The sequence below is a fragment of the Podarcis pityusensis genome, assembly GCF_964106645.2.
Source record: "Podarcis pityusensis genome assembly, chromosome: 14".
Classification (NCBI taxonomy): domain Eukaryota; kingdom Metazoa; phylum Chordata; class Lepidosauria; order Squamata; family Lacertidae; genus Podarcis; species Podarcis pityusensis.
In genome coordinates this window covers 33,034,112-33,054,984 of record NC_138039.1, presented here as the reverse complement: position 1 = coordinate 33,054,984, position 20,873 = coordinate 33,034,112, and the positions used below count along the sequence as shown (strand labels likewise).

General features: G+C 42.3%; 1 protein-coding gene across 3 annotated transcripts in view; it reads left to right on the top strand.

Moving 5' to 3' along the window:
• Nucleotides 1-20,873, top strand: part of ADAMTS17 (ADAM metallopeptidase with thrombospondin type 1 motif 17) — a 174,729-nt gene that overhangs the window by 68,268 nt on the left and 85,588 nt on the right. For all 3 annotated transcript variants that reach the window (XR_013979206.1, XM_080980306.1, XM_080980307.1), the window contains exon 8: nt 2,023-2,128. Coding sequence is in view for 2 of the 3 variants with exons in the window: in XM_080980306.1 (XP_080836432.1) it covers nt 2,023-2,128 (106 nt within the window). In the remaining variant the exon portion in view is untranslated. The remainder of the gene's footprint in view (nt 1-2,022; nt 2,129-20,873) is intronic.

The following is a 20,873-nucleotide window of genomic DNA, read 5'->3' as shown; positions in this document are numbered from 1 at the left end:
AATTTGATTTGACCACTTTTGGCCAACAGAATACTAGGCTTAAGTTGTCAATTATATTAACAGTCTATGTCAACTGCAGGCCTATGTTCCATTTGATTATGAGTCTACATGTCAGAACAGGCTTTTGGGCTGGCTGTGCAAAATATTTACACATATCCTACCCTGCAGCAATTGCAGCCTCTGAGCATGTTTTGGTGCTGGTTATGCAGCAACTTGGGCTTGCCGATCGGAAGGTCGGTGGTTCGAATCCCCGCGATGGAGTGAGCTCCTATTGCTCTGTCCCAACTCCTGCCAATCTAGCAGTTCAAAAGCACGCCAGTGCAAGTAGATAAATAGGTACCGCTGTGGTGGGAAGGTAAACGGCATTTCCATGCGCTCTGGCTTCTGTCATGGTGTTCCGTTGTGCCAGAAGCGGTTTAGTCATGCTGGCCACATGCCCCAGAAAACTGTCTGTGGACAAACGCCAGTTCCCTTGGCCTGAAAGCTAGATGAGCGCCACAACCCCATAGTCGCCTTTGACTGGACTTTGTGATCTAGGGGTCCTTTACCTTTTACCTTTTATGCAGCATCTAGTAATCAAAGTTAGATTTTTATTTTTTATTTTTAAAAAGCATAATCAATATTACAAAACATAAAAGTACAGTTGTATTTTCCAGATGAATAGAGAGTCAATAATGTCACAGAGACTAGATTATGTCACATAAGGGAAATCTCACCAAATGGCATCTTCCTTACCCTTAGAAATGTGTAATTTGTTAGCTATTTTCACTGCAGCAGCCAGTCTACATTTTCTTGAACCACAACGGGAGTTTAAGTTATATACTGGACCAAATAAGTTATCACTGCAGCAAACATCCAAATAAGAAGTACCTTAAATCAGAAAGTTGCTGTTTGATCATCCCACAAATTCAAAAGAGCAAATTGTGGGGAGGCCTGAATGGAAAATTTAATTTTTAAAAATATTTCTTTAAAAAAGTCAGTCCAAAATTTAGATGCCAGAGGGCATTCCCATTGGAAGTGGGAAAATGTTCCTCTGTTACTGCAACCACAACAACCTGTGGGGTATTTGAATGAGACTTAATAATTGTGGGTTCAAACCCCATGTTGGGGGTTGTATTTAGATGACCCTTGTGGTCCCTTCCAACTCTACGATTATATGAATTTATAACAGATACCAGTTCTCTGCCTAGATGACCCAGATTTAATAAATCCTTGAAATTTAGTGAGAGGTCTAGTCTCTTTTGACTCAAGGGCAGAATCAGCCTGTAATTATTATCACTTATAGATAAATAGCCAACTAAGCCCCGAATTTTCTACGACTAGCCTGACTTGCTGTGTTCTGTAACTTTGATTTTTGTTTTGTTTCGTTTGTAATTTTGATTTTACTTAAAAACAAAAACAAAGTTAGACTACATCTCAACGTTTGGCTTCCATTCCTAGCTATTATAGACTTATGTATCAACAGTTTTTATCCATCTTCATGAACTTGATTTTAAAAGAAAAAGCCACTTTACCTAGTAACATTACAGTGTCACGTGGCAATAAATGTTAAAGGCTATTGATACTTGCACCAAGAAAGTACTTCCTTTTCGTTTTCCTTGAAGCTGCTTCCATTCAGATTCATTAAATCCCAAGTCCTAGCATCCTCAAAGCAGGAGCGGATAGCCTGTGACCCTCCCGATGTTGAACTTCCATCAGCCTCATCCTCATTGCCAACAGTCAGGGATGATGGCAACTATAGTCCAGCTACAGTTTAGCCACCTGTCTTAAAGTAACTTCTCTCTGCTTACTATTTTGATGATTGTTCACGATTTTAAATACCTCTGTCATACCCCTCCTTGTTTGGCATTGAATTTCCATCCTGGTGCACCTCCGCCTTGGAGCGATCTGTGAGCAAATTACTCACTATTATTCCTTAATGACTCATAATTTTATTTCTTATGACAAGCTGCTTCAACGTGTTTATGAAAGGCATGAGCTGCTTTTGCTGGCACTGATGGAACCCTTCATTATCTTTTACAGGAATTGCCTATCTTGGAGGCATCTGCAGTGCGAAGAGGAAGTGCGTTCTTGCAGAAGACAATGGGCTGAACCTGGCATTTACCATTGCTCATGAATTGGGACACAAGTAAGAGGTCACCATTATATTTGCAACAGTGTCTGAGGGTGTTGTGACTAGGGTTGTCCATACAGGTTATGGATTGCTGCTGCTGTTGTTGCAGCTAGTATTCCTAGTGAAATTTCATATTTGTTGTGACTGGATGGTAGTGAGTATTTCTTAAGCAAAGCGTAAGTGAACTTCCAAAGAAAACCAAATATTTCAGTGAAACTAGTAAAATTAGTTCAACATTTCCCAAGGCGGTCTCTGGATTTTACCAATTTGATATTTGAGGTCATTTTGAAAGTTCCCACCTTTAGATGAATTGCCTTAAGGAATTCTAAGAAAAGGCAAAAGAGTTTCTGTAAGACCAGCAGAAGAACAGCAACGTTTCTTAAGCATGCTTTTGTACATTGCTACTGTACACTCTGACAATCGATAGAACATTTATTATAGGTGAAGTTTATATTTATACAAAGGCAGCATTGATTGCCCCTACAAACTTCAATCATTCCTCTACTGTCCAAAAGGCTTCTGGACCCAGCAAATAATAGCAAATCAAAAATGCATTTTTAAAAATCCAAATGTGAATAATTGTTGAAATGCAGAAACATAAAACATTGAGTAGCATATGGGTCTAACTAAAATTGCTGGTGTAAATTAGCTATTTGTTTTGAAGATTTGCATTTAATAATTTAAAAAGATTAAACAATGCAAATACATACTTATGATTCAGCTGTGTCTTAGTCATGTTGGTCATTGTGATACGGTTGATGGCTGTCTGTCATTTGCAGTATTCAAAGTTGGCAGTGCTGCCTGAAGCCTGATAGACTGTGGTTATAGAGAATGCATTGCTGTTGCACTGTATCCTACCAATTTCCCGTAAGCATAGGTTTGTTCAGGCTCAGGGCACACAACTATTTATTTATTTATTTGATATAGAATGTACTGAGCCATTAAAAAAACAACAACTCACATTGGTTTTCCACTGATAAAAATGACTATGTATGTTGAGCTTAAGGATAAAGAATTTCAGTAGTTATACATCAGTGGAGTAGATGCTTTTAGGTAAAGGTTAAGGACCCCTGGACAGTTAAGTCCAGTCAAAGGCGACTATGGGGTTGCAGCGCTCATCTCGCTTTTAGGCCGAGGGAGCTGGCGTTTGTCCACAGACAGCTTTCCAGGTCATGTGGCTAGCAGGACTAAACCACTTCTGGTGCAACGGAACACCGTGATGGAAACCAGAGCGCACGGAAATGCTGTTTACCTTCCCGCCACAGCAGTACCTATTTATCTACTTGCACCGGCGTGCTTTCAAACTGCTAGGTTGGCAGGAGCTGGGACAGAGCAACGAGAGCTCACCCCGTTGTGCGGATTTGAACTGCCAACCTTCTGATCTGCAAGCCCAAGAGGCTCAGTGGTTTAGACCACAGCATCACCAATCTTCCTGGCTGCGAGTGATTGCCAAAGAAAAAGAAAATGCTTTTAAGGAGGATATTTATTTTATATACTTTGCAAGGATTATTGCAACACAGAATGTCAAAGCAGATGCAATATTATTTATGAAACCATCACTGCACATGCCCCAGGAGACTGCAGACTAATTTTTTTGTCTTCAGGGATGACCGCTAAGGAAACAGAAATAGTTGCCAATTGGGCAATTGCAGAAGCTTGTGCTGATGCAGAAGCTGTAAGGTCAGATTTCTCCTTGTATCTGAGCAGGCTTTGATGGTGGAAAATGGTTTCGGAAAATGTTTGTCAGATACGTTTGCCTTATCATGGCCTTTGACACCTGAAATGTGTCCCCTCTATTTTCAGGGCCCCTCTATTGCTGTGATTGTAATCTCTTTAAACTGCTTTTAATTTTGTATCTGGGACCTGCTGGAGATGAGTGGGTAAATAACAATGATGGTGGTGGTGATGATTGTGATTATGATGATGCAGCAGATGGCATCAGATACCTATCCCATCCCTACAAGTGACTGGTGGTGATCTAGAGGTACCACCTTTTCTGGAGCATTGAGAGGGTCTGTGCATGGTGCTGCACAACATTCTGGGGGTGGGGCTCTGAACATTGAGTCCAGCACACTTTTGGTGAGCAAAGGAATGAAGAGCAACTACATGGAATCTAATTGCATGTATGTTTACCCAGAAGCAAGTCCTTTTGGGATCAAAGGAGAAAGCGTGCACAGAATCACAGCCTTGGTTAGGAATGCAGGCTGAGGTGCTAAGCTAGGGGTGCTGAACCTTTGGCCCTCCAGGTGTTGCTGAACTACAACTCCCAGCAGCCCCAGCAAGCATGGTCAATGGCCAGGGATAATGGGAGTTATAGTTAAGCAACATCTGGAGGGCCAAAGGTTCCCCACATCTGTGCTAAACCAACAGCTTTAAGGAAGAGATGGATTTTGAGGTTGGGAATTCCTCTTCTGTCTGTTAGCAGAACAACTAGAATAAAGTTGATGAAGTCAAGAGAAAAGAAGCTTTCCTGATAACAAACTGAACAAGAATAGGGTATAATGAGGAGAAACTTATTTGCAGGCCTAACTGAGAGCAGGGAGACATATTCAACCACACAAACTCAGGTAAACCACCTCCTCCCTCCTGCCACCTGCCAAATCTCAACCATCTTCTCCCTTCCAAATGACTAGAACCTCCAGACAATCAGAGTCCTCTGTCAGCCAGACCAGTAACAGAATTAACCCCTTAAGTCACACAGCGGATGATTCTTGCATTTCTCCTTCCAACATTGTCCCTTCAGCTACATTTCCCACGAACCTTCTTCAGAAGTCCCAGGAATGACTTTACGAACTTCTGCAAAAGGTCAGAAAAAGAATCCATGATTCTATTTTAAACTCATACACTTGCATACCACAAAAACTAAAATGAAAGGGGAAGAAGGGAAAAACCCTCAAAAGAAATCATTGGACACAGATCTGCAAACATTGTTACTGTTTGCATGGTCCTGATGATGCATTACTTTTTAATAACAAATATTTGCTTTAAAGTGAATCTTTAAGAAGAATAAAATCTTTGCTGAGTTTAGAAGCAACTTTTACCCAAATACATATTTTGAATACTTAAAGGAGTGGGTGAAGTTTGTATGGGGTTCAACATCATGCCTTCATGTAAAAATGAACTCCACTCATAATAATCATAATGTTTTTGAGGCTTATTGTGCCTGATAGTGTTCAGTAACTGTAAAAAAGAAATATGTGGCTTCTCAATTCTTGATGGAGTACTTGGGGCAGGTACAGGAAATATTTCAACTCCTACCAGACTTGACAAGATGAAAACGAATGTCCTGTTCCCCTTCCGTTGACACTGAAAGGCAGCCGAGCCAAACTGGGAATGGTTTCAACAGAAGTGAACGATGGGAAGCCTTGTTTTTATTTGAACCATATGAACCAGGCTGTTATATCAATTCTCAGCCTTAACAACACACTAATCTTTGAGTTGGAGGGTGAGAACACCATTGTTCTGTGTCAAAAAGATTTTGCAGAAACTAGCTCAGTAGTTTTCCAGCTTCTGAAGAATCCACATTTATCATCACCATCATCAATATTATTATTTCTTAGATTTCTTAGACATGGTTTACAAAACACTCTCAATATGGCGTACAGGCAGTTTAAAACATACAAAATATAAATAAAAATATAGCAAGGACACACAACCATTAAGCTTACTATACTAAAACCACACCATTCCACAAAAACCTGAAACACCACTCTCATAACTTCCAGTTAGACAGATGCTGTTTTTTTAAAAAATCAATCCATTAGTCTCGGGATCTGGGTAGGTACTTGTCAGCCAAGTGTTGGGGTCCTGAGTTGTGTATAGCTTTATAGGTTAAAACCAGCACTTTGAACTGGGCCTGGAAATGAATAATTAGCCAGCGCACTTGGTCCAGAATTGGTCACACGTGGCCAGACTGGCTGGGGCCCATTATCAGTCTGGCCACTACATTCTGCACTGCATTCTGCAGTTTGCAAACCATCTTGCAATGCAGTCCCATATGTTATTGTAGTAACTTTACCTGGAGGCAGGTATTTTGGCACCTGAGGCAAACCACAAAATGGTGTGCCCCCTCCCCACCAAAGAAGGAGGGGCGAGTGAAGATCTACATCAGCATACCCAGTTGAAATCTGTCTCGGAGCCACTTCCTTTGTTACTTTAATGGCCCGTGCTTAGAGGGCCATTACCTCACCATGAAGCTAACCTGGCTATTACAGAAAATGAAACTGTGCTGGATCCAGGAATTAGAAGGGGACTCAGGCACATGGACCCACCCACATCCTACAACTCATAACAGTATGCATATATCTGTAGTATTGTTATGTTCTTCTTGTACCTGGTGCCTTCATTACATATCTTTAGGTGCCAGGCAAAAAAATGTTCCTCTACAATTGGCTTTGGCCAATTAAACAATGTATGGCCTCTTAAACTGTGAAGGGGGGGGTTATTGTTTGTTACAATGTTATGTGTTTTTCTGTTTTTATATAGTAAAATGCCCTGTGATCCTTGGATGAAGGGCAGTATAGAAATTAAATAAATAAATGATAAAAATAAGATAATATATATATACCCGGACATTCCAATGGAGAAACATAATTCAGCACATGTATTATGTCTGATGAAAAGTTGCAAAAATACCTAATCTTCCATATTTGTAGCTTTCAGCAAAATCTCTTGGTAGAGCTTCCTGGTGTGGGTTAAAAGGGTAAGATGTATTGCTGCTTGACAGGAGGAAAAACAAATGATGTCTGTTCAGATCAAAGTTTCAGTTTTGGCACTCACAAACAACCTCGGCTGTTACGCTGTGGAAAAAGTGAATGAGCTTACTAATTGATGTGTCGGATTCTGAAATCCTCCACTCGTGTTGCTTGGATTTACTGCAAAAACATTGCTACAGACAGCTGCTTTATAAAAAGTTTCAGGCAGAGTTTATTCTAATGAATGAATCCATTAGAGAGTGGATTAGTATATACATGAAACATCTCCTTGTGTATTGAAACTATAGATTCTCACATTGCTTTCTTTCTTAAAACCCTGTTCTTAAAAAAAAAACTCGCCTCCTATGGAAGTTGGATTTTTGGAAGGCCACACATTTATTTATTTATTTCATAAAATTTATACACTATTTGATTGTAAAAAACCTTAAAGCGGTTTACAGAAAGATAGAACAATAAAATCGAGGGAAAATTAACAACCATACAAAAGTTAAAATACTAAATTGGATTAAAATTACCTCAGCTTTTAAGCATCTGGGTAGCAGGCTCCAAAAAGAGTACAGTGAAGGCGTCTGCTTGATCTCAATAGGCAGGGAGTTCCCAAGTGCAGCTGCTACTACACTAAATGGTTAAGTTCTTGCAATTGCAGAACGGGTATTATATGGCACCTGTACCAGTGCCAGTTCTGGCAATTAAAGCAGTCGAGTGGGCACACGTGATATTTAGTAGCATATGAAAACACTCGTAACCAGCTAGTTTGTGAAAATCCAGCATCCACATTACTAGTTGTTAAGATAAAGAGGAAGTCCATTGACAATGGTTTTCAGAATGGAGGCAGGCACAGAAACATGTCAGAAAGAACCGCATTATTTTGGTCCAATATACCGTATTTTTCGCTCTATAAGACGCACCAGACCACAAGACGCACCTAGTTTTTGGAGGAGGAAAACAAGGAAAAAAATATTCTGAATCTCAGAAGCCAGAACAGCAAGAGGGATCGCTGTGCAGTGAAAGCAGCAATCCCTCTTGCTGTTCTGGCTTCTGGGATAGCTGCACAGCCTGCATTCGCTCCATAAGACGCACACACATTTCTCCTTACTTTTTAGGAGGGAAAAAGTGAGTCTTATAGAGCAAAAAATACGGTACTTTATAGTCCACCATTCTTTCAACACTCTTCCACTTGATGCTCCTGAAAAGCAGAGTTTGGAGAAGATACAATCCTTTGCTGTCTTATCCCCACAAACTGGTATATTGCTTCTGTTCATGGAGCCTGCATTTAGTGGTGCTATGGTTAATTGATTTGGAAATCCAGATTTTTTAGTTAGGCAGCACCAGATAATGGTGTTATTTAGATGCATTTGAAAATGGATTTAAACTATTTTCCTTTGTCTAGACAGAATAATGGACAAAGGGCCCCTCCAGACTGTTGTTTTATTGTGGGTGTATTCTGCAAGATGTTATTGACACAGTAATAGCGATTAATGGCTGATTTATTCTGCTTTATTGGTTGCTCTTTGATGCTTCCCCTGTGCTAACATGTTTTTGCTGTCCGGAGAGGGCTATAGCGCAACACAAGCGGAACAAAAATAGACCAGAACATTTGTGGCATAGAAAGTTATGGGAATTTGGCAGGATGTTACAGCATATGCACTGTGTGGAAATGAAACAACAGTGTGAGTGCCTAAAAACTTTTGCGGATGCAAATGGTATTGAAAGCGGGACTGTGTATGACCACTCCAATAGTATAATGAGCACAGATCATTGTGAATTTGCAATAAAAAGGAGTGAGCCCATAAACACATCAAACCCTAAACATTGACCATGTTTGCTGGGGATAATGAAAGTCGTAGTCCAACAATATCTAGGGATCTAAGGTTGTGGAAAGGACATTCTAAAGTTAGAAACTAACCTATTTAAGCACCCCAGACTGTGAGTGCACCCTCCCACACACATTTACCAGGAACCATCTCTAAACTCCTATCCCAGTATTTATTGTAAGGAAATGTATCTAAATTACTGCAGTCACTGCACTCAGATAGGGATGTAAGGAGATCTTGATTTCTATCCTGCCCTGTGTTTGTTGCAACCAGTACTCTTTCTCACCCACTACAGTCCAGCTTCCACTAAACCCTACATTATTCATCTTGCTATCTGCTATGGCCAAAATAAACATAATTATTTACATAATGTTTGTGAACTTAAAAAAAAAAATGATAGCAAATGCTGCTTGTTTTTGCTTGCACGATTTCCATTTCTGACCTCAGACAAACATGTGAACTGCGGCAATTTCCATTCCTGTTTCTGCTTCCAACAGAATTTTCTGACATTCCTACATGGACCGTCCTCATCAGGCATAGAATCAGGGAACAGAAACACGCAACATCTGTCCCTGCAGTTGCCAGCAACGTGAAGCCTTTGGATTGGCTAGGCCTAGTATTAAATGCCATAGGACAAGCGTTCTGTCAATGCCTGCTCAAAAGAGCAGAGCCTCCTGCCTGATAATCTCCACACTACAGCACAAGCCCTCACCTCCAGCAACACTGCAGGGACCTTGGGTTTAGGCAACACACATTCCAAGCCTTATTCTTAGTTCAACTGCCTTTGGAGCATATTGAATCAGACAATCTCATTTGCCATCTCTCTCCCCTCCCCCTTTTCATCGCTGTGTAATTATTTCTTACTCCCAGGAGATGGGACCGCTGGGACCCCTTTCATTAGCTTGCCATTTCTGATACATCTTTTTGTACTGAAGGTTTAGATGAGAGCTTAGGGAGCTTGTGTCTGGAAGACTTTGTCACGCAGAAGTCTGTAGGAGCAGAGAAAGATGTCAGAACACAACCACAAGCCTGAGAGCGACTTGTCTCCAGCAGTTACGAGGCCTGCACCAAATTACATCCCGCTGCACACAACCTGTGTGTGCAAGCTGGAAATGATAGAACGTGGGCACACAAGTGAGTTTTCTCAATTCCCCAAGCAGGAAGTCGAAAAAAGCAATTATCCAGATGTGTGAAGTGCAGAGATTTGCCTGTAGTATATATTAAAAAATTGAAATATTTCACAAGGGACCCTTGGAACAGCCCAGAATAAATGGGAGGGAGATTCCGGTATCTTGGCCACCACAAACAACAAACTGGCTGGTGGCCATTTCTTTTCTTTAGGTTTGCTGGTTGCTGGCTTCACTCAGCGTTGCACAGGCTACGTTGCAGACATTAAGCCAAATAATGAAGCAGGCCAGAGAGAGGATTTCTGGAATGTCATGACGACGACTTAGGGATGTTTGTTTTAAAACAAACAAAAAATCCCTCATGTTTCCCCTAGAGGTATGTTATGGATTTTAGTTTGCACTTACAGATGGCTGTCATTGCATGAAAAACAAAAACTAGAATATCCTTCTGAGATACATGATTCTGCATTGATAATATGATATGCAGTAACTCCCCTTTTAACTATGATTTCCAGAGACACATACTGCAGAAATTCTGCTGGCAGAATATGTTGAGGTTCCTAAGAACAGGCATTTGAAGTGGCAATAACAAACTAACAGAGCAATCCAAACTATAGGAAGCCAACATAACTTACGCCAGGGCCAATCATGCCGGTACAATTTACCTCTATTCCAGATTCTGTCTAGGAACAGATCCAGGTAGATTATGCCAGTGCTATTTACTGTTACTCCAAACTTCATTTGATAGCAAGGCCAGTGTTAGAGCCTGGCAGAAGGAAAACAAGCCTTTAAAGTAGTTTGACTTACACTACCCCTTATGCCGGTATAGCTTCCTCTGGGTTGTTAGGCCACGTGACTGAGTTGAACAGAGTTTGGAACAGAGGTAAGTCTCCCCCTGTCTTGCCCTGCCCTGCTGCCGCCCTTCCTCCAGTACACTCTTTTTTTGGGAGTTGCCATTTCTTGACATCTGTATATTCCCTTAAAACGATAGGTTAGTTTGAGGTCTTTCCACTGCACTTCACTTCTTTCCACTGCACTATACCCAGCCAGATGAGCGGGGTATAAATATATTATTATTATTATTATTATTATTATTATTATTATTATTATTTTATTATTATTATTATTTATTACCCATGCCTGGGAAACCTCTTGAGTTCCCTACCTCTGCCCATGTGCTACTTTGATTTTCTGCTATTTCCATTGCACATCTAGGGTAGCATATTTTTTTGTCCTTTTAATTATTCATTATTTTACCCATAGAAGAATGGAAACACATTTTCAGAGTTCATTTATACTCTGTGCTCAGCTTGACAACACTAAAAAAGACAACATTTGGTTCTTGTAAAGTATTGCACTTGGGCAAAGAAAATGAGAGGCACAAATACAAGATGGGTGACACCTGGCTTGAGAGCAGTACATGTGAAAAGGATCTAGGAGTCTTGGTTGACCACAAACTTGACATGAGCCAACAGTGTGACGCGGCAGCTAAAAAAGCCAATGCAATTCTGGGCTGCATCAATAGGAGTATAGCATCTAGATCAAGGGAAGTAATAGTGCCACTGTATTCTGCTCTGGTCAGACCTCACCTGGAGTACTGTGTCCAGTTCTGGGCACCACAGTTCAAGAAGGACACTGACAAACTGGAACGTGTCCAGAGGAGGGCAACCAAAATGGTCAAAGGCCTGGAAACGATGCCTTATGAGGAACGGCTAAGGGAGCTGGGCATGTTTAGCCTGGAGAAGAGGAGGTTAAGGGGTGATATGATAGCCATGTTCAAATATATAAAAGGTCATATAGAGGAGGGAGAAAGGTTGTTTTCTGCTGCTCCAGAGAAGCGGACACAGAGCAATGGATCCAAACTACAAGAAAGAAGATTCCACCTAAACATCAGGAAGAACTTCCTGACAGTAAGAGCTGTTCAACAGTGGAATTTGCTGCCAAGGAGTGTGGTGGAGTCTCCTTCTTTGGAGGTCTTTAAGCAGAGGCTTGACAACCATATGTCAGGAGTGCTCTGATGGTGTTTCCTGCTTGGCAGAGGGTTGGACTCGATGGCCCTTGTGGTCTCCTCCAACTCTATGATTCTATGATTCTTTTTTACACTGTGGCTTCATATTTCAGGGTGACATTTGCAAACTCCACAGATATCATCACTCTGACGATGGCATCCGCGTTGCGTTTAATGTAAGGTTGCCACTTGGGTGCTTCTTATTGCCATCTGTTGATTTATTTTCTAATTATTTATTTAGAATGCATTTCACAACATCATACTTTGCTAATCGTTCTGTCTGCACAAGCATTTCAGCTTGCCAGATGAAATTAACCCGCCCCCCTTCTGTGTTGTTCTGGGGGGGGGGTTCACCAAGTGCTGCCCCCAAACCAATTGTGTGGGTGCAGGAGAGGAGAGAGGAGAAAATCCAGTTGCACAAGTGGGATTCCTTGCACAGGGTCTCCGCTGACAAGGCTGGTTAGGTGAATCCCATCAATTGGAACAAAGGAAATTGCCTTATACTGAGTCAGTCCTCTTTCTCAGCTGGCCACCCTAGTTAAGACCCAGGATGCATTCTGACTTTGGGAATACAGTCATACCTTGTATCACAGTACTATCTACAATGACTATCTGCAGTTTTTCAGGGTTTCAGACAGAGTTCCCTCCTAGCCCTTCCTGGAGATGCCGGGGATTGAACCTGGGACCTTCTGCATGCAAAGCAGATGCTCTTCCACTGAGCCATGGCCTTCCCTCTCATTTGTTTTCATTTCCCCCATTGAATATAGCCCAGTCTTTCTCTTTTGTTGGCTTCAGGCCATTGAGGTTTAGATCTTTGTGGCAAATGGGGGAGGCCAATGCTAAAATTGCCTGGATCATGAATCTTGTGTGAAATCACAGGCTGCACTAACTCCACACTTCACCACCCACTTTCCAGTCTCATGCAGTAAATCCCAGCTACCCATATTTCCCTTTAGCCACCTCTGTGTCTTTTGTGTGTGCCTGCCTAATCATAGAACAACTAGGGGAAACTGCAGGGCAATGTAATGAGCAAATAATCCCTTTCTTTCATGCAATCTAAGCATGCTCTTCAGCTGTTGGCCTTAGAACCAGGAAAACCTGCTAAACCGCTGGGACTACAGAAGCCACGGTGCTTCAATTAAACATCCACACATATATATGTAAGATTTGCTTTCCTTGAGAAACAAGGCATGCATCTTTACCTATTGCACATGCTAACTTGTCTTGCATCTGCAGTATGCACACTCTGCAAACAGTTGCACGGAAAGCATTCCTGCTCTACTTGGGTTTGCGTCATTGGGCAAAGGAGATTACTGCCAACAAAGGCCATGATGGATTGAACCAGAACCATCCTGGCACAAAACATCTGTAAGCTTTGCCAGCTCATTATAGCCTAGCTATTCCGTGTGTCTTTGGCTTACTCAGCAGAATGAGCCCAAGTGGGGGTAGACAGCTGAGCTGCAGTGCTGTTGATTAAACTAAGATTATTTTGGCTAGGTTTCTCGAAATGTCTCAGCACTCCTCGCATTTTCCACACAATTCCAGTATGTTGAAGTAAAACTCTGCAAGATGCTTATAAACAATGCTGTTTTTCTGGCACTGGGACATTTTGCTGGGAATGTTGGACACATACTTCAGGAAAAGCTTAGAGGAAGGGGGTAGAATTGGGGAAACTTGTTCCCCACAGAATACAGAAGTCACCAGATTCACTTCCCACCTGCAACTGGATAAGGTGCTAGAGGGCAACAGTTGCTGCAAATCGTGGTGAAAAGAAAAGAAGGTAGATTGCTTGACTATTAGGATGTAATGCAGACATCTACACATCCTCCAACCATTATTCATTAGCTATCTTCTGATCACTAATAGTAGCCCCCATTTGCCATAGAAGCCAATAGGGAAGGGTGTGTCCAAACAACAAATCTGAAAGGGGATATGTGTTCCTGGCATTGATACAATCCCAGAATTAACAAGCAGCTACATTTGTTCTGGGGATGCCTGGAGGACATCTGACCTTCAGATCCACTATTTGGGCACACCCTTCATTATTGCCTTCTATGGCAAATTGTTATTTGTGTTGGCAGGCAGAAGAGAGGATATGGACAGTGGTTGGGGGTCCACAGAACTGTGGAGGTAACTCTGTGGACGCTTTGGACTTGTGTTTGCTTTTTTTTCAAAGTGACCCCACTTGCCACCTGGCAAATTGCTTTTGGAATTAAAGGCCCTTTTAGAAGCAGTTGGTGATACGGCGTTGGCCTGATGTTTGAGGGGAGATAGTTCAAAAATCCAGCTAGGGGTAGCCAAACCCTACACCTAAAGTAGCTTTTAGTTTATTCTCCTGCTTTTGCTTTTTTACCCTTCATTGTTTTTGGTTTTGTTTTGTTTTTTGCTTGCCAAAGCAGTTTTGTGCAGAAGATCTCAACCATATGAAGTACATGCAGGACTTACTGAAAAACATACTGTCAGGGAACTGACATCGGAGCTAGAGGCGGAGGGAAGGCTCTCTAATGATGCTGGAGAAGGGCCCAGCAGGGAGAGAGGCAGCTCAGCAGATGGGGAAGCAAATCAGCGCAACACCAGGGATGAAGGGGGGCAGATGGGGGAATCGGCGAGAGGGCTCCAGGACTCTTCACCGGCCACCAGCGGGGAGAGCACGGGTCCTCCGCTACCCACACCCTCCCTGCGCAGAAGGCTTCCGCGCAGGGAGAGTAGGAGGAGACTTGGTGTCAAACAACTTTTATGTTGGAAAAGGTTTAAGAAACGCTCACTGACGGATTCTGCTAGCGACTGAGGCAGCCACGAAGTGAAGGGCTGTCCAGACAGAAAGGTTTAACAAGGCAACATAGCCAGGAGAGGCGGCAACTTACGCACGAGCAACCCATACTCATTACACATACCTATGATATATTGGGAGTAAAGCAACAATGTTTGCAATAGGTTACCTGAAAGAGGGGGGACTGGCAATGGACAGAGAAGCAATCTATTCTTCTCTTGGTGATTCCTTCTTGAGTACATGTAAATTGTCTTTCCTTGGGCTTTTACTTCCTTCCTGCTTCTCCTCCAAGTCAGTTAGTGTTAGACTTCTTTTTGTTATAACCTCATGACTCCATGATGGCCATATTTGAGCTTGCACTCACGATGGCTTTGTTTTTCAGAAGTAATAAATATTAAGTTTCTTTATTCTTTCAACCACCAGTCTTACCAGACAATATATTTCTGCGCTCTGATACCAAACTCCAACATAATGGCATCACTTAGAACATGGGTAGGCAAACTAAGGCCCAGGGGCCAGATCTGGCCCAATCGCCTTCTAAATCCAGCCCGCGGGTGGTCCAGGAATCAGCGTGTTTTTACATGAGTAGAATGTGTCCTTTTATTTAAAATGCATCTCTGGGTTATTTGTGGGGCCTGCCTGGTGTTTTTACATGAGTAGAATGTGTGCTTTTATTTAAAATGCTTCTCTGGGCTTTTTGTGGGGCATAGGAATTTGTTCATTATTTCCCCCCAAAATATAGTCCGGCCCCCCACAAGGTCTGAGTGACAGTGGATCGGACCCCTGCTGAAAAAGTTTGCTGACCCCTGACTTAGAAGATATGCAAGATCCCATCCATTTACAACTTAATGCCCTCAAAATGTGTCTGTTCAAGATATGTCAGCTTCCCTCGCCTTACGCTATAATTCAACTTAATATCAATACGTTCTGACAAATATTTTCCGAAACAAAGGTATGTCTTTTCAAGTGGCTTATTCATTCTCTTATGTTATTATACAATAACTTGATGTTATTAGCTCTGGGTTTTATAGGCAAACAGGCAACCCACCACTGCTTGCCAATTTCACTTTTGGATTCATCTTATATGTCTTTTTTTGGAGTTGCTTTGATACCAAGCCATCACCTACAATTTCTTCTGTCACCTTCTCCCTGTGGAGAAGGCAGAGAAGACTGCACAATGCACTTCTAAAATAGTTTATGGAGCAGCCAAGCCACACGGCTCTAGGATTTTGAATTATCTTTCCCAGCTGCTCCGATACGAGTAATAATGGAGAGCTGGGAACTATGAGGGGCTGTCAACTGGAATGCAGCTTTTCTCACTTCAAAAGGAAGTAGAAATACCATTGATGGGCAGGCAAAAGCAGTTGGGACATGGACACAGCTGAAATTTCATACCCTTTTGGTGTTAGACTTCTTGAGCTGGAGGATTTTGTTGCTAGCAAATGGACTTGCGCATAACGTTTGTTGGATTACAACAGAGTTTGGAAGCTGGCACCTGCTGAGGAAGCACTCTCCTGATGAATAAAATATCCATTTTGCATGCTTGTAGACAACGGAGAGAGATTAATTCATTAGAGTGGGGTTGAGTTTCTTTACTCTTACTATGTGTCAAAACACCTGTCTGTAGGCATCATATTATGTTGGCAGCAGAGGCAACCCAATACATTTTTCTTCCTGAGGTGAAGGGCAAGATGGCCGCCACCCTGCCATTCCACACAGAGAAGCCTATTGAACTGGCCGCTGTGTCTCACTTCAACACAGCAAATAGAATTTTCCGTAAAATTATGTTGTTGTTACCCAGTTCCATTTCAGTGCAGAGGAAATGAAATACAAATGGGGGGATGTAATCACTTATGTAACGTTTACAGACTGAAAGCATTGTATTCACTAGATTGATTTCCATTCTGGACATGGGGCAAATAAGGAAAGATCAGCAACTTCTGTTTTTGTCAGAATTCTCTGACATCCCTAGTTGGAAGCTCTGCTTTCCTGACCAGGCAAGGATAGAAAACCAGGCTGGTAGTAATGAAAATTAGGCCTAGGCAATCCAGAGGCCTTATATGTCTGTCAATCACAGGGGACACTGTTGCATGTCCCATTTTACTTTTATGCCTGAGGATGCTAAGCAGGCACAGTCCTGGAAAGGAGCCCCTCAGCCTCCTCCTGTGAGATTCCAAGGGTTGTATCCAGTGCTAGTTCTATTCATAATTGACTCTTTAAAATTAATGGACCTACATTAGTTATGTCCATTAATTTAAGCGAGTCTACTCTGAGTAGAATTAGCACCAGAGACAACCCCCAATTCAAACTCCAGCTTCTGTGGTGTAGTGGTTCGCGTCTCCGCTCCTCCACATGCAACTGCTGGGTGACCTTGGGCTAGTCACATTTCTCTGAAGTCTCTCAGCCCCACTCACCTCACAGAGTGTTTGTTGTGGGGGAGGAAGGGAAAGGAGAATGTTAGACGCTTTGAGACTCCTTCGGGTAGTGATAAAGCGGGATATCAAATCCAAACTCCTCTTCTTCTTCTTCTTCTTCTTCTTCTTCTTCTTCTTCACCAGGGCCCCTCCTTCATTGCTTCTTTTCTCACGCATGGGTGCCTGAAGATTTGCCGGGCTAGGCATTTCAGAGCCGAAACACTTTTAACATATTGAATCAGTTTAGCAACTGGCCTTCTTCCAGTGTTGCAGCTTCAGTATGAAACACCAATAAAAATTCCTAACATTCAAGTCCACTGAGGACTGAAGAGTGAGTTAAAAAACAACAACAAAAACCTGGGGGGGGGGGAGGTGTCTCTGCATTGGAAAGGCGACTTCCAACTTGCATCATACTTGGCTCTTGCATCAACAGCAGGATGCATCGTAGGTGGAGCTGCAGCTCTTTTGTCCTTCAGGAAGCTTCAGCAATGCTTCACGTTTTTCTTGGCACGTTGGCCCAAAAAGTAGATGTTTCAACACAGCTCACCATAAAACTTTTATTGGGGTGGGAAAATGGCCTTGTGGCATTGGATGGAAATCTGCAATGACCCTAAGGGGGAAAATACAGCTTTAATGGGACAAAGAAGAAGGGCTTATGTAACTGTTTGTGAGTTTTCATTGGGAAGAATGTTCTTCTGCATCGTAATCACTGGGAAGGCTCCCATCAATTTTTAACAGGAGTTCTGGTCAGAGCCTCAGGGCAGTAGCTAGACTTGTGTGTGCGCTGCGCTAACCAGTTCCAAATTCTGCACAAAGAAAGGCTAAGTTATTTGACTGGGTTAACTGACATAAGTTAAGCAAATACTGTGCATGTTGTTTATTTGCATAGTGTATCCATGTAGTTGTTTGGGGGGGGGATGTAGTTCTCCATAGGGAGGATGAGGCAGGTAGAGCACTAAAGTCCAGCTTCTGGACCACAAGAGTCCTATTCAGACATTATCGTTTGCATGTACAGCAACAAGAGCAGGGTTCAGGTTCATTCCGACTAGCACGACCCAGTGGCATTTGTGCATACAGCATGGATGTCTGCAAGGGGGGATTTTTGCGTACAGCAGTACATGCAAAGGCTTCCACACAACATGGAACTACAACTGTGCAGAGTTCCAGGTTGCATGGAAGCCTTCACACATACAGATTTGTGTGCAAAGGCCCTCTCCCCAGAGGCATACATATAAACAGATCATTTTATTTGTATGCACCTTTCCATAGTTAAAACCATGCTCAAGGTGGCTTACAACATGAAATTGTGTTTACATAATTACAAACGTAACAAACGTAGTCATAAACAATAAATAAAACATCAAAACGTAAACTGCCAAATTAAACAATTTCCACATATATCATGCTATGGCCTTTTAAATGTGTTTGTGGGAGGGGGTGGTGGTTGTAGGTTTGTTTTAGTTTTATTGTGTATTTTACGTTTTCATTTTGTTATGTTATGAACCGCCCTGTAACCTTTGGATGAGAGTGGTATACAAATCAATCATCATCATCATCATGGGGGGCCACCAGGTGGCACATTGGAAGATGGCCGACAATAACATCTCTCTGACCCATACGAGGTAATTAAGAGGCTGCTATGGGAAGTATGCAGTCTTTCTACCCCCTCAAGGAGATGGGGGGGCTGCCTTGCCAGCAGTGTCCACAATGCACCCCCGGATTCGAGAGATGGGGGTGCCGGACACTTGGCACGAGCCCTCGATGAGGTCAGCTCTTCCTGACGCCGGTTCCAATCAGCGCGTGCTGGCTTGCTTTAGCTCGGAATTATAATTGGAAATATATGATTGGAATGAAGCTAAAGCACATACATCAAGCAACGCTCGGGAGATAAGACTGCTGACTAATGGATCTCTGTGACCGGAGTGACGGATGGATAAGTAAATCATCTGATGAACCACCATTAAGAGACTGTATGTTTGGAATGAAGGGGGGGTGGAGGAAGAAACCTTTCTTTTCTTTGCATTATGTGATATTAATAACCCTCCACCCCAGAAAGAAATAAGATCGTTGCGTTTTACTAACCACAAGCAGGAATTTAAGAACTGTGTGGGGGTGGCTTATAGCTAAAGAGATGAGTGGTAAACAATGAGAACGGAGGAAAATTTTATGACGCAGTTAAAAATGGCGTCTCGCCAAGACAGGCTTGCCTGAGAAAGAAGGACAGGGGGAGGAGAATCAGGACCATTGGAATGAGAAGGATGGTTGGAATGTGATCTTGGCCTGACAGAGCCTCCTGATATACTTGGCAAGCCTGAGAAAATTAAAGGACAGACCGAAGATTAATTTTTTATGGAAGCGTGGAATAGCGGCTGTCCCTGAGCGATATGATCTTTGGAGAGTACAAAACCCACACAGAGGAAGCCTGTCTCTAATCTGCTTGTGAAGATTATCAGAGATCGCAAAGAAAGGAATATATGATAACAACAAGAAGCTGAAGAAAGTAATAAAGGACTATCTGGATTGAACTGGATAGAACTGTTTAATTAAAGCAGCAATATAAGTGATGTTTGGACTCGTTTCGAGCTTGATGTATGGGTACCCCCAACAAAATTTAAAATTTGGCTGTATAATTTGGAACTAATGTGATTTGGATAATGTGATGTGATTGGCCTGTTAATAAAAAGTATTTTAAAAAAAATAATCATCATCTAAAAGAAAGATACAAAATATCAGTAACAGCAACAACCCCCCCTGTCCCGCTGGAATCAATCAGAGCCGCACCCTCCCAGGCCAGGTAGGAAAAGGCCTGTAAGCTAGTGAGCAAGTCTTCCTGGACTCACATCCAAGATGGTCTTTGGCCATTCTCACAGGTGCTGGGGGCAGGGTAGTTGGCACATGTGATAATGGGCATTGATACTCAGCAGAGTCTCTTCCTTGCTCCCATGTTGCACTCCACAGAAGGTAGAAGTCCTGGATAAACTTATAAGTCCAGCTTGGTCCCCGTTTTGTACTTTCACCAGAGTATGGCATGTACATTTTCCAGCTTTGTTGCACTGCTGTAAGAGCTAGAAAAATGGTCCCGTCCCCCGGAAAAACCATGCATGTATTAGTTAAAAGTATACCTCGGCTTACATACGCTTCAGGTTACATACGCTTCAGGTTACAGATTCCGCTAACCCAGAAATAGTAACTCGGGTTAAGAACTTTGCTTCAGGATGAGAACAGAAATCGTGCTCCGGCAGCGCGGCAGCAGCAGGAGGCCCCATTAGCTAAAGTGGTGCTTCAGGTTAAGAACAGTTTCAGGTTAAGAACGGACCTCCAGAATGAATTAAGTACTTAAGCCGAGGTACCACTGTAATGAAGTTGTGCCTGTGTTTGATCTGTGAGGTAACTTCTTTGCACAGACATGTTGTACTTTATGCATGCATGAGCCAGCCTGTATGTGATATAGGACACACTTTCCTTTAATTTCAAGGGTGAATGGGTTGAATGTAAAAAAATTACTTTAACTAAGAATGTTAATCTGATTTGATCCAATAGTCTCAACCTTGACATCTGCCCATTGTTTCTAGCCTTTCTAGCAGCTGCATATGGCTGACTTCCTACAATTTTCGCCACTCCTGCTTAGATTAACTATGAAGAGGCTTGTGCAAGAAGAAGAATGTGTGACAAGAGAAAGCAGCGACTCATTACAATATTCCTGTGTAACAGACCCTTAAAAATAAAAATCCCCTCTATTCTGTTTTAGGAAATTCCCTATGGGAATATCTAAGACTAGTTTTTCCAAAGGGGGAGAAGGATGAGTGTATTTCATACCAAAAGCTTCAGACCTGTGATCTCTGGAAAGATTTTCAAATGTGCTACTTCTGGAATTATTTCAATGAGGAGTGAATGGGAAATTTGCTCTGTTAT